We start from the raw sequence: 14825 nt of genomic DNA on the forward strand, positions 1-14825 counted from the left end.
TGGCATCTATGATACAAATAAATAGTAGACACTATGGGCCGTGATCCTTCATCAGGAGTGGAAAGGAAGTGGGGAGAAGCCAGAATAAGGAGGTGGAGGGGAGTTAAGAAGTATAAGCTAGCAGTTAATAGGTGAGATGGATGGTGGATGGGGGAGAGGGGATAACGTGAAAAATTGGGAGCTGAGATGTGGAGAAGGTAAAAAGCTCAAGAAGGAGGAATCTGATAGGAGAAGAGAGTGGGCCAAGGGAGAAAGGGAAGGATGAGGGGCACCTGAGGGAAGTGATGATGGATGAAAAGGAAAGGAGTAAGAGGGGAGCTTGAATGTGGATTTGAGAAAGAGAGGGGGAGAAATTACTGGACGTTAAATAAATTAATGTTCATGCCATCAGGTTGGAAGCTACCCAAATAGTATTGCTCCTCCAATCTGAGAGTGGTCACTTCTTGGCAATAGAGGAGGCCATATCAGATTGGGACTTGGAAGTAGAATTAGAATGGGTGCACACCAAGAAATCCCACCTGCTGCGGTAGATTGAGCGAAGGTGTTCAACGTAGCAGTCCCCCAATCTATGTTGTGTCTCAACGACATAGTGGAGACCACACTGGTTGCACCAGACAGATGACCCCAATGGACTTGCAGGTAAAATATCACCTGACTTAGAATGACTGTTCAGTGCCCTGGATGGTTCTCCTAAACCTGTTATGTTCATTTGTTGAGGATTTCCAACATTCAGTATAATATATATTAACAATATTCTGCCCTGTTTGTTCAAGCAAAGAAGATGATCCAAATCTTTTGATACTTTTAACTAAAACAAGACTGTCAGACTCAACTCCAAAAATCCTAAAACATTTGCACTTCTTCCTTGGCGAAAGGAAAAAGTTAAATCTCAGTTTCCTCTAATACCCAATTAAAATATGCTTAGTTTTCACTTCTGAATGCCCTATTATTGTGTTCCAGTGCTTGGAATTCTCTCAAAAACACAAGAAAGCACTTAGTATTTCTTGAGCTTTTCATGCTATGTCAGATTTTATTTATTGGTATTGGGATGTGGACACAATATGCAAAGCCAGTATTTATTGTCCAATCCTAATTGCTCCTGTCATGGATAGCGGTCCTGATGAAGCAAGGATAACAGATTTCTAATTTCTTCTCTAAAGGATATTAGCAATCCAGTAAGTTTTTATGAAAATTCAGCCATTTCAATCATTAATGATATACAGTACTGTGCAAAAGTCTTAGGCACCTTAAATTTTATATAACTTCTGCATTAGCATCAGTAGAAAAGAACAAATTTAAGATTTCTTAACATTTATTTTCCAAAAAATTAAATGTTAGAGTTTTTTGTATTTCATTAAAGAACGTAACATATTAAATAATAGACCAAATTTCAAATAAAAGCTTGATAGGTAGATAGCCTAGTGCATAGTTAAACAAAGATAACAAACAGATCAATAACAAGTTGAAAGAACTAAACTGATTAACTGAAACACATGTAGAAGTGATCAAACTGGGTGAAGGACAACCAAACTAAAAGATGAGGGTGCCGCAGATATGACTGTTTAACCTTTAAATTATCAATTCTTACACCATGGCAAGAGTAAGCATTGCAACAAGACACAGGATGGTCATCCAGCATCAGCAAGCTCTCTCTCAAGCAGAAATTTTGTGGCAGACAGGAGTTCCTGATGCCTTCCCCATCACTAAGGTGGACTTTAACCAGGCCAGCTTGAAAGTCTCTAACTAATTAACAATAACCTATCCCTCAACGTCAGCAAGATGAAGGAATTGGTTGTTGACTTCAGAAGGAGTAGCAGACCGCAGGACCCAATTTACATCGGTGGTGCGCAAGTGGAATAAGTCAAAAGCTTTAAGTTCCTTGGGGTCAATATCACAAATGACCTGACTTGGTCCAACCAAGCAGAGTTCACTGCCAAGAAGGCCCACCAGCGCCTTTACTTCCTGAGAAAACTAAAGAAATTTGCCCAGTCCCCTAAAACCCTCACTAATTTTTATAGATGCACCGTAGAAAGCATTCTTCTAGGGTGCATCACAACCTGATATGGAAGTTGTCCTGTCCAAGATTGAAAGAAGCTGCAGAAGATCGTGAACACGGCGCAGTACATCACACAAACCAATCTTCCGTCCTTGGACTCACTTTACACCGCACGCTGTTGGAGCAGTGCTGCCAGGACAATCAAGGACACGACCCACCCAGCCAACACACTTTTCGTCCCTCTTCCCTCCGGGAGAAGGCTCAGGAGCTTGAAGACTCGTACAGCCAGATTTGGGAACAGCTTCTTTCCAACTGTGGTAAGACTACTGAACGGATCCTGACCCGGATCTGGGCCGTACCCTCCAAATATCCGGACCTGCCTCTCGGTCTTTTTTTGCACTACCTTACTTTCCATTTTCTATTTATGATTTATAATTTAAATTTTTAATATTTACTATTTTTAATATTTAATATTTGTAATCCAGGGAGAGGGAAGCACAGAATCAAATTATCGCCGTGATGATTGTACATTCTAGCATCAATAAAGTAATTATTACCAACAAATCATTTGTACTACCAGAGGAACCAACACACTGGACGACTGTAACACCACCATCAAGAGCGTTTACTGTGCTATCCCACGCCCAAACTTTGGAAAGTCCGATCACCTGCCTGTACTTCTCATGCCCAAATGTAAACAGAGACTGAAGACTGCAGTAGTGAGAACCAAGGAAGTATGGACAAGGGAGGTGTAGGAGCGCTCACAGACTGCTTTGAACTGGTAGACCGGACTGTATTCAGGGATTCATCTTTGAGTCTGAATGAGTACACCACAGATGTCACTGACTTCATTAAAACCTGTGTGGATGAGTGTGTGCCTATGGGAACTTACTGTACATACCTGAATCCAATGCTGTGGATGAACCAGGAGGTTCATGGTTTGCTGAGGGCTAGATCTGTGGCATTCAAGTCTGCCTACCCAAGAAAACCAGGTACAGCCTGCAGAGAGCTAATTCAAGAGCTAAGGAACAATTCCAAGTGAGACTGGAGGCGAAACTGGACACACGTCAACTCTGGCAGGGTTTGCAGGACATTACTTCCTACAAAACAAAACCTAACACCATGATGCTTCACTCCCAGATGAGCTCAACCCCATTTACGCTCGCTTTGAAAGCTATGCAGATCCCTGCAGGACCTGATGACCCTGTGATCTCTGCCTCAGAGGTCAGCGTGAGGGTGTCTTTCAAAAGGGTGAACCCTCATGAGGCGACCAGCCCCAATGCTGTACGTGGTAGGGCCCTGAAAACCCATGCCAACCAACTGTCAGGGATGTTCAAAGACACTTTCAATCTCTCCTTTCTGGTTGAAAGTTCCCACCTGTTTCAAAAGGGCAACAATTATACCAGTACCCAAGAAGAGCAGGGTGAGTTGCCAGTAGCACCACTTTTACGGTGATGAAATGCTTTGAGGGGGTGGTTATGGCTAGAATCAACTCCTGCCTCAGCAAGGACCTGGACCCACTGCAATTTCCCTATTGCCACAATGGGTCTACAGCAGATGTGACCTCATTGGCTCTTCATGTGGCTTTGGAGCACCTGGACAATACAAATACTCTATTGTCAAGATGCTGTTTATTGACTACAGCTCAGATTTTAACACAATAATTCTCACTTTCTAATCGAGAAGCTCCAGAACCTGGGCTTCTGTACCTCCCTCATCAACTAGATCCTGGACTTCCAAACTGGTAGTCCACAATCTGTGCAGTTAGGAAATACATCGCCACTTCATTGACAATCAACACTGGCACACACCAGGGATGTGTGCTTAGCCCACTGCTCTACTCTCTCTACACTCTTGACTGTGTGGCTGGTACAGTTCAAATGACATCTATAAATTTGTTGACGATACAAGCATTGTTGGCAAAGTTTCAGATGGTGACGAGAGGAATGAGATACATCAACTTGTTCATTGGTATCTTAGCAACAACCTTACATTCAACGTCAGTAAGATCAAACTGATTGTTGACTTAAGAAAGGGCAAGATGAGGGAACACACACCAGTCCTCATAGAGGGATCAGAAATGGAAAGAGTAAGCATTTTCAAATTCCTGGGTGTCAGTACCACTGAGGATGTAACCTGGATCCAACATATTGATGTAGCTACAAAGAAGGAACAACAGTGGCTATATTTCATTAGGAGCCTGAGGAGATTTGGTATGTCTCGAAAAACACTCAAAAGTTTCTACAGCCATACCTCTGGATGGGGGGGGGGGGGGGTACTGCACAGGATCGAAGCAAGCTGCAGACAGTTGTAAACTTAGTCAGCTCCATCATGGGCACTAGCCTCCATAGTATCCAGGACATCTTCAAGAAGGGACGCCTCAAAAAGGCAGTATCCATCATTAAGGACCCCCATCACCCATGTCATGCCTTGTTCTCATCAGGAAGGAGGTACTGAAGCATGAAGGCACACACTCAACAACTCAGGAACCACTTCTATCTTCTGCCACCTGATTTCTCAATGGACATTGAATCCATAAACACTGCCTCATCACTTCATTTATTATTTCTATTTTTGCACTACTTATTTAATTATATATATATATACACACACACATACACATAATACATATGTACTTATATACATTCACACATACTTTAATTCACAGTATTTTTCCCTCTTTTATTAAAGAGAGGGCATAAAATAGAGCAAAAATTAGTGCGAAGCTAGAAGCCAACAGAAGGCAACCAAAAAAATCATTAAGGTTAAGATGGAATATGAAGGTAAGCTAAAGATGATACCAAATTTCTTCAGATACATAAAGTGTAAAAAAGAGGCGAGACTGAATATCGGTCCGCTGGAGAGGTAATATTGGGGGATAACTTTCAGGTTGAGTCTGTGGTGAGGAAGGCAAATGCCATGCTAGCATTCATTTCAAGAGGTCTAGAATGTAAAACTAAAAATCTAATGTTGATACTTTATAAAGTACTATGAGCAGTTTTGGGCTCCTTACCTTAGAAAGGATTTGCTGAAACTGGAGAGGGTTCAAAAGAGGCTCATGAAAATGATTCCAGGATTGAATGATTTGTCATACAAAGAGAGTTTGATGGTTCTCTTCCAAATTCAGAAGAATGAGGGATGACCTCATCAAATAGTGAAAGACCCTGATAGACTGGATGTGGAGAAGAGTCTAAGACCAGAGGATACAGCCTCAGAATATAGGGTGTCCTTTTGGAACAGAGATGAGGAAGAATTTCTCAGCCGGAGAGTGGTGAATCAGTGGAATCTTTGCCACAGCCAGCTGTGGAGGCCAAGTCTTTATGTATATTTAAAGCAGAATTTGATAAGATTCTTCAGGACCTGATCATGCCTCCACCTGTACCATCCCTCACCAAGTGCATGAAGGGATACGGGGTGAAGGCAGGAGATTTGGACTGAGAGAAAAATTGGATCAGCCCTGATGAAATGGCAGAGCAGACTCAATGGGCCAAATTACCTAATTCTGCTCCTATATCTTATGGTTATATCCCTCCATCTTCCTCATATTCATGTGGCTATCTAAAGCCTCTTAAAAGCCTCTAATGTATTTGCCTCTACCACCATACCAGGCATCCACCACTCTGAGTAAAGAAAACTTACCCCCCACATCCCCTTTGAATCTACCCCCTCTCACCTTCAATGCATGCCCTCTAGTATTGGACATCTCTACCCTGGGAAAAAAGATGTTCCCCGTGTACTTTACCGATGCATAGAAACATAGAAAATCTATAGCACAACACAGGCCCTTCAGCCCACAAAGTTGTGCCGAACATGTCCCTACCTTAGAAATTACTAGACTTCCCCATAGCCCTCTATTTTTCCAAGCTCCATGTACCTACCTAAAGTCTCTTAAAAGACCCTATCGTATCCGCCTCCACCATCATTGCCGGCAGCCCATTCCACATACTCACCACTCTGAGTAAAAAACTTACCCCTGACATCTCCTCTGTACCTACTCCCCAGCACCTTAAACCTGTGTCTTCTTGTGGCAACCATTTCAGCCCTGGGAAAAAGCCTCTGACTATCCACACGATCAATGCCCCTCATCATCTTATACACCTCTATCAGGTCACCTCTCATCCTCCTTCACTCCAAGGAGAAAAGGCCAAGTTCACTCAAATTGTTTTCAGAAGGCATGCTCCCCAATCCAGGCAACATCCTTGTAAATATCCTCTGCACCCTCTCTATGGCTTCCACATCCTTCCTGTAGTGAGGCGACCAGAACTGAGCACAGTACTCCAAGTGGGGTCTGACCAGGGTCCTATATAGCTGCAACATTACCTCTTGGCTCCTAAATTCAATTCCACGATTAACGAAGGGCAATACACCGTATGCCTTCTTAACCACAGTCAACCTGCACAGTGGCTTTGAGTGTCCTATGGACTCTGACCCCAAGATCCCTCCGATCCTCCACACTGCCAAGAGAGTCTTACTATTAGTACTATATTCTGACATCATATTTGACCTACCAAAATGAACCACCTCACACTTATCTGGGTTGAACTCCATCTGCCACTTCTCAGCCCAGTTACACCGCATCCAATTTCTCATCCAGGCAGTGTACGATGTGCTTCCAAGCCCATCAAACCTGCACACATGGGGCAAGGCAGAGTCATCTGCGTGCCCACTGTGCTCCAAGCGAGGAACCCTGGAGCACATCCTCAGCGGCTGTGCAAGGGCACTTGGTGAGGGACGGTACAGGTGGAGGCATGATCGGGTCCTGAAGACCATCGTTGAAGCCGTCAGCACAGGAGTTGAGTGGGCGAAGTGGTCCCGACCCTCCAAGCAGACCACTGCCTTTGTCAGAGCTGGGGAGCAGCCAATACCTGCCAAAAGAACATCTGCAGGCATTCTGACCTCTGCAAGGGACTGGCAGCTGTTGGTGGACCTCGAAGGGCAGCTGAAGTTCCCCAACCATATCGCAGCCACCGCCCTGTGACCAGATATTGTCCTAGTGTCTGAGTCTACTAAGCAAGTGGTGCTGCTGGAGCTGACAGTCCCATGGGAAGATAGCTTGGAGGAGGCCTTTGAAAGGAAGCTCTCCAAGTATGCAGGACTGGTCAGCAACTGTCAGCAGGCTGGATGGAGAGCGAGGTGTCTCCCAGTGGAGGTTGGTTGTCGGGGATTCGTAGCCCGCTCTTTAGTTAGAGCCTTCTGCATTTTGGGCATCGAGGGAGAGAGGAAGAGGAGAGCCATCCGCAGTACCACCGATGCGGCAGAGAGGGCCTCAAGATGGCTGTGGCTCAAAAGAGGGGAGCCATGGAGTCATAAGTAGCTAGCCATCTGGACACAAGCTAGGGTCTGATCAGCCCTGGCTGGGTCACCTGGAGGAGGTTGTATGATGTTGAAAGACCCGAAACACCCGATGATTCCAGGAACATCACCGAAGATGTGTCCAGAAGCATCAATAGATGTATGTACACAACAGTGCATCCTATCAATGTCCCACTGTAACCTCTGACAGCCCTCCACACTATCCACAACAGCCCCAACCTTTGTGTCAGCAGCAAATTTACTAACCCATCCCTCCACTCCCTCATCCAGGTCATTTATAAAAATCAGGAAGAGTAAGGGTCCCAGAACTGATCCCTGAGGCACACCACTTGGTCACCGAACTCCATGCAGATGTCTGTCATAATCTTATAAACCTTATCAGATCTTCCCTCAGGCATTCCAGAGAAAATAACCAGACCTCTCATGATAGGTCGTGCCCCTAAACCGACAGCATCCTGGTAAACCTCTTCTGCACCCTCTCCAGAGTCCCAACATCCTTCAGAACTCTATCTCGAACGTAAAAAGTAAACGGCCACCGACATACCCACAACTCACTGAGGGTGTAGCACGCTGGGGAGGGGGCGTTACAGGCCCACTTATTTTAAAGCAGCACCGTCTCAAACTGCCCGCGGCCGTGCCGACCAGATAAGACTTTACAGCGCGTTACCTCATAAGCACCAGCCGCCGCCATCGTGCAGCCCGCGAGTGAAAACTCGCGCATGCGCGAACTCGGGAGCGCCTCCTGTCCCCAGATCACGTGGTGAGATAGCGCTGGAAAGCTGCTTTTGTGGTTCAAGGGCCTCAATCGAAGTTCATGTATTGCCAACGCAAAGTTATTCAAAATTAGCCGCCTGGAGATTACAGTCGACAGTTACAATTGGAACATGCAGCAGGTTGTCTGAGATTATAGTCGTCAAGAGGTTGGAATCAATAAATAGCCTAAATTTTCAGTCAGGATAGGGGGTATTTCTTTGTTGTGCATAGGTTTTATGATGAGATATAGTAGCAGGGCAACCAGTTCGAGATTCTGGAAATTTTAAATAAAATCAGAAAATTCTGGACACATTCAGCAGGTCAAAACAGCAACGAGAAATCAGAATCCGGTTTAGTATCAGCGGCATATGTCGTGAAATTTATACAGCAGCAGAATCAGAATCCGGTTTATTATCACCGGCATGTGACGTGAAATTAAGTTAACTTAGCAGCAACAGTTCAATGCAATACATAATCTAGCAGAGGGAAAAAATAATAAATAAAATAAAACAATAATAATAAATAAACAAATCAATTATATAGAATAGATTTTTTTAAATGTGCATAAACAGAAATACTGTATATTAAAAAAAAGTGAGGTAGTGTCCAAAGCTTCAATGTCCATTTAGGAATCAGATGGCAGAGGAGAAGAAGCTGTTCCTGAATCGCTGAGTGTGTGCCTTCAGCTTTTGTATCTCCTACCTGATGGTAACAGTGAGAAAAGGGCATGCCCTGGGTGCTGGAGGTCCTTAATAATGGACGCTGCCTTTCTGAGACACTGCTCCTTGAAGATGTCCTGGGTAATTTGTAGGCTAGTGCCCAAGATGGAGCTGACTAGATTTACAAGCTTCTGCAGCTTCTTTCGGTCCAGTGCAGTAGCCGCTCCATACCAGACAGTGATGCAGCCTGTCAGAATGCTCTCCACGGTACAACTATAGAAGTATCCGAGTGTATTTGTTGACATGACAAATCTCTTCAAACTCCTAATAAAGTATAGCCGCTGTCTTGCCTTCTTTATATCTACATCGATATGTTGAGACCAGGTTAGATCCTCAGAGATCTTGACACCCAGGAACTTGAAGCTGCTCACTCTCTCCACTTCTGATCCTTCTATGAGGATTGGTATGTGCTCATTCGTCTTACCCTTCCTGAAGTCCACAATCAGCTCTTTTGTCTTACATTGAGTGCCAGGTTGTTGCTGCGGCACATTTCCACTAGTTGGCATATCTCATTCCTGTATGCCCTCTCGTCGCCACCTGAGATTCTACCAACAATGGTTGTATCATCAGCAAATTTGTAGCTGGTATTTGAGCGATGCCTAGCCACACAGTCACGTGTACATAGAGAGTAGAACAGTGGGCTAAGCACTCTCCCCTGAGGTGCGCCAGTGTTGATCATCAGTGAGGAGGATATGCTATCATCAATCTGCACAGCCTGTGATCTTCCGGTTAGGAAGTCGAGGATCCAATTGCAGTACATTGCAATACATAATAAAAACTAAATCACAGTAAGCGTGTGTGTGTGTGTGTGTGTTAAATATGTAGTACAGAAAGAGAAAAAAGAAAAGTAGTGTGATAGTGTTCATGGGTTCAATGTCCATTCAGAAATCTCATGGCAGAGGGGAAGAAGCTGCTCATGAGCCGTTGACGGTGTATTTTAAGGTTCCTGTGCCTCCTTTCTGATGAGAAGAGGGCATGTCCTGGGTAATGGGGGTTCTTAATGATGGATGCCACCCTTTTGGGGCATTGCTGCATGAAGATGTCCTGTATGCTAGGGAGGCTAGTGCCTGTGATGAAGCTGACTGAGTTCACAACTTTCTGAGGAACAGGATTGCCTTTTCATTGAAAGGCTTCAGTAGAACTTGGAAAGTTTCCTGTTCAGTGTTTTCAGCATTTTTTTTTTTGGTTTTTATTTCAGGATCAAAGGTATGTTTGAATCCCACCCTGGTGGCAGGTGAATTTAAATTCAAATCATTAAATAAGTGTAGAATTAAAATGAGCTGTGGTGATGATGACCAGTAAACTAATCGATACAATTCACTAATGTCCTTGTATACGTCAAACCAATGTCTTGATTCTTTCTTGCCATCTCATTTAAAGGGCAATAAGGTTTAAACATTAAATATTGGCATTTCAAGTGATGTCTATATTCTGTGAACAAATAAGATAAGTTTTTTTTTTAAAAAATCACACTAATTACAGAGTAGGAGATGATAATCAACAAACTTTCAGTGCCAGGATATCAACAGACAAGGTCTTCAATGGAGGAATAAAAATTATCATCAACAGTTGGGGCTCTCATTTGTACCATAGAGATTTTTTTTTAAGGTTGTAACCTTCTCTCTGGCTATCCATCCCATAGGATGACGATGGTTCCTTTCAGTCAGTTAGTGGGGTGGTACCCCACTCCTCAGAAAGGAACAGCGTGTGCGTGAGTGGATTTTAGGTGAGTAGGGGGTTGCACAGGTCCAGACCCAACCTCTCGACATCCCCTCCTGGATCCAGCAGCATGGTGAGGTCCAAGACAGCTGGGGGAAGTTCTGTTGCAGTGAATGGTCAGACCAAGCTTCAATGCAAGGGATGCCCTTTCCGTGCTTCATGGCATGTGTTTGCTAGATGGCCGTTGACCCTACGAGAGGGTTCATCCGCCCTTTGACAGGTCTTGTTTTTCGTCCTGCAGGGTGTCTAGCTACCCTCCTCACCAGGCAAGCCTGGTGGGGGAGCCGGTTTAGTCGCCGACCACCCGACCATGTGACAGGTAGTACTGGGTTACATGGTACCAGTAGCACTCAGACGAGTGACCTGACCAGAACCTCCTATCTAGACACTGAACGGAGGGATTAAAGGTTGTGTACTGCCTTCACTGAGGTGTTGTAATATCAACCAGACAGTCAGCCAAACCCTATTCAAAAATGGACATGAGAGTCAGGATAGAGCCTCCTAGTTCCTTGGTTTTATTGCAGACTCAATGGCATGATGTAGTGAATAAGGAGTGAACTAAAAAACAACACAGTTCAGTGCAATTACACAAGTAAATATGCCTATGTAAGTAAGAACTTTGTTAAGTTTCCTGCAGATAAATATTATATGATTCTGACAAGTACATACTATAAGTAAATAGCATGTGTAAGCCATTAGTATCTAGGTTAGTGTCTAATCAGCTCAAAAATAATATTCTAATTCAGCAAAATCTTTCTGATACCTTTAGATTGGCTTCTAAACATCAATTTACAAGCAATGCTTCTGCTGGGGAAACAACAGGATGGCCTTAGATAGAAACTTCTTTAGTTCCGAACATAAAGCTCTGGCCTGCCAGCCAATGTGCTTTCCTACTTACTATTTCCTGACTGCACAGGAAGCGACCTAATACAGATCTGAAACTGCTCAGTTCAAAATAAAGGCTCAATGTACTTAAAATTGTACAGTACAAACAAAGCAATTGCCCAAAGGGCAGAACAGGTTGAAATGAACAGCCAAGAAGTTCAGAGATTTCGGCTAGATCAGGAAAGGATGAGTAGACTGGGTGTCTTTCTTCTTTAAAGCAGGGTTGATCTTAGAAAGTACAAAAGCTTTTGATAACAATGTGTATAGAAGGGATATTTCCATATGATGGAAGAGCATAAGAAGAAATAAATACAAAATTGTCACTGAGAAATCCAATAGGGAATAGGGCTTTGCCCTACAGAATAGTGAGTTTTTGTTTGCCACAGGGAGAAATTGAAGTGAATAGTATTGAGGCTGGACAAGCATGTGATGGAGAAGGGAATAAACAGTTCTAGATATACATGAGAAAAACGGGAAGAGGATGAAATGGAGCATAAATATCAGGGCCAAATGGCCTGCTTCTGTTCCATGAAATCTTATATAATCCCATGTAATCAATGGTGAGATGGGGGTAGGAATGAAAGGCCTAGATAGAGTGGATGTGGAGAGAATGTTTCCTATAGTGGGGGAGTCTAGGACCAGAGGGTGCGGCCTCAGAATAGAGGGACATCTATTTAGAACAGAGGTGAGGAAAAAATTCTTTAGCCAGAGTGTGGTTAATCTGTGGAATTCATTGCCATAGATGGCTGTGCAGGACAAGTCATTGGGTATATTTAAGGCAGAGGTAGGCAGGTTCTTGGTTAATCAGGGCATCAAAGGTTACGGACAGAAGGCATGAGAATTGGGTTGGGAGGGATAATAAATCAGCCATGATGGAATGGTGGAGCAGACTTGATGGGCCCAATGGCCAAATTCTGCTCCCATGTCTTACAGTTCTAGTGGTCTTTTGGTGATCAAAATGGCCTCAAGGTATTATAGTCAACCTTCGTTGATGGGGTATAGGTTACAATTCACAGCCAAAACAACATTCAGAACTATTTTAAACTGTGAAGTGACTGCTTATATAAGTAGTCTTAACTGAGGTTTGAATAACCAAGCAACACACATAAAAGTTGCTGGTGAACACAGCAGGCCAGGCAGCATCTCTAGGAAGAGGTGCAGTCGACGTTTCAGGCTGAGACCCTTCGTCAGGACTAACTGAAGGAAGAGTGAGTAAGGGATTTGAAAGTTGGAGAGGGAGAGGGAGATCCAAAATGATAGGAGAAGACAGGAGGGGGAGGGATAGAGCCAAGAGCTGGACAGGTGATTGGCAAAAGGGATACGAGAGGATCATGGGACAGGAGGTCCGGGAAGAAACCCTTGCCCATCCGCTGGGTCCCCCCCCCCGCCTTGTCTTTCTTCCCGGACCTCCTGTCCCATGATCCTCTCGTATCCCTTTTGCCAATCACCTGTCCAGCTCTTGGCTCCATCCCTCCCCCTCCTGTCTTCTCCTATAATTTTGGATCTCCCTCTCCCTCTCCAACTTTCAAATCCCTTACTCACTCTTCCTTCAGTTAGTCCTGACGAAGGGTCTCGGCCTGAAACGTCGACTGCACATCTTCCTAGAGATGCTGCCTGGCCTGCTGCGTTCACCAGCAACTTTTATGTGTGTTGCTTGAATTTCCAGCATCTGCAGAATTCCTGTTGTTTTTGAATAACCAAACTTGTTATATTGCAGTAATAATATCCTTTGGTTGGACACAGCGGATTTTCCCATAATTACAAACAGAGAAGTAGAAATTGGCTTTCAGTCTGAATTTGGAGTAATGAGAGGAAATGTGTTTCCCATAGAGTTAATTTACACATCATATCCATTTTCCTAATGACCCAGAAACTCGAAAATCACAGTGAAATTAAACATACATTTTGGTTATTTGTTTATCTGTACTATACAGTTTCTGTCTGGTGAGACCTCTCTTGCCGTTATGAAAATGAATACAGTATGTTACATGGGGGCTTATTGATGAATAAATTGTGCTTCCACTTGAATGAACATGATGTGTTGGTTTCCAACAGGACTAAAAGCATGACTGCCAAAGGGAAGATGAATGCCCTATGAGTTATATAGTATGAAATTGTGAATTAATGGCTCTGTAGTGCAGTAGTAGAGAAGAGGGAGATGGGTGATCATGTAGCAGAGAGGTAAAGGGGGACTGTATAGTGTTGATATTTGGCACAGAAAGTCTGGTAAGCCTGAGCCACAAACTCCAAGCCAAAATGAACTATAGTAAACTCATGCCTGGTCATTAGCTTAACAACAATCCCCTAAACTCCAGGACAGAGTTTGCCATTGTACACACTAAGGTATAAACAGAACTGCACACAGCTCGCATAGCACATAGGCACGGAAGCTCAGAATCAGGTTTATTATCACTGGCATGTGCCATGAAATTTGTTAACTTAGCAGCAGCAGTTCAATGCAGTATGTAATATAGAAGAAAAATAAATAAATAAATAAATTTCAGTATATGTATATTGGAGATTAAAAATTGTGCAAAAGCAGAAATAGTACCCGGTATATTAAAAAAGTGAAGTAGTGTTCATGGGTTCAATGTCCATTTAGGAATTGGATGACAGAGGGGAAGAAACTGTTCTTTAATCGCTGAGTGTGTGCCTTCAGGCTTCTGTACCTCCTATCTGATGGTAACAATGAGAAAAAGGCATGCCCTGGGTGCTGGGAGTCCTTAATAATGGATGCTGCCATTCTGAGACACTGCTCCCTAAGGATGTTCTGGGTACTTTGTAGGCTAGTACCCAAGATGGAGCCGACTTAATTTACGACCCTCTGCAGCTTCTTTCAGTCCTGTGCAGTAGCTCCCCTCCCCGCCCATACCAAACAGTGATGCAGCCTGTCAGAATGCTGTCTGCGGTACATATACATACGTTTTTAAATGTTTTTGTTGACATACCAAATCTTTTCAAAGTCCTAATGAAGTATAGTTGCTGTTTTGCCTTCTTTATAATTGCATTGATATGTTGGGACCGTGTTAGGTCCTCAGAGATCTTGACTCCGAGGAACTTGAAACTGCTCACTCTCTCCACTTTCGATCCCTCTATGAGGATTGGTATGTGTTACTTTGTCTTACCCTTCCTGAAGTCCACAATCAGCTCTTTCGTCTTACTGACACTGAGTGCAAGGTTGTTGCTGTGACACCACTTCACTAGTTGGTATATCTCGCTCCTGTATGCCCTCTCGTCACCGCCTGAGTTCATCAGCAAACTTATAGATGATATTTGATCTATGCTTAGCCACACAGTTATGGGTATAGAGAGAGTAGAACAGTGGGCTAAGCACATACCCCTGGGGTGCACTAGTGTTAATTCTCAGTGGGGAAGAGATAGTATCACCAATCCGTACAGATTGTGGTCTTCTGTTAGGAAGTTGTGGATTCAATTGCAGA

General features: G+C 43.8%; 1 protein-coding gene across 3 annotated transcripts in view; it reads right to left on the minus strand.

Moving 5' to 3' along the window:
• gemin8 (gem (nuclear organelle) associated protein 8) overlaps positions 1 to 14825 on the minus strand; it is a 149119-nt gene that overhangs the window by 39853 nt on the left and 94441 nt on the right. Inside the window, exon 1 of one of the 3 annotated variants that reach the window (XM_072260687.1) lies at positions 7977 to 8016. The exons of 1 other annotated variant lie outside the window; for it this stretch is intronic. In XM_072260687.1, coding sequence (XP_072116788.1) covers positions 7977 to 8000 — 24 coding nt within the window. In that variant the 5' untranslated portion in view covers positions 8001 to 8016. Of the gene's footprint in view, positions 1 to 7864; positions 7942 to 7976; positions 8017 to 14825 lie in introns of those variants that run through there. One more of the 3 variants, XM_072260688.1, reaches the window with a different exon arrangement.

The sequence above is a fragment of the Mobula birostris genome, chromosome 6, assembly GCF_030028105.1.
Source record: "Mobula birostris isolate sMobBir1 chromosome 6, sMobBir1.hap1, whole genome shotgun sequence".
Lineage (NCBI taxonomy): Eukaryota > Metazoa > Chordata > Chondrichthyes > Myliobatiformes > Myliobatidae > Mobula > Mobula birostris.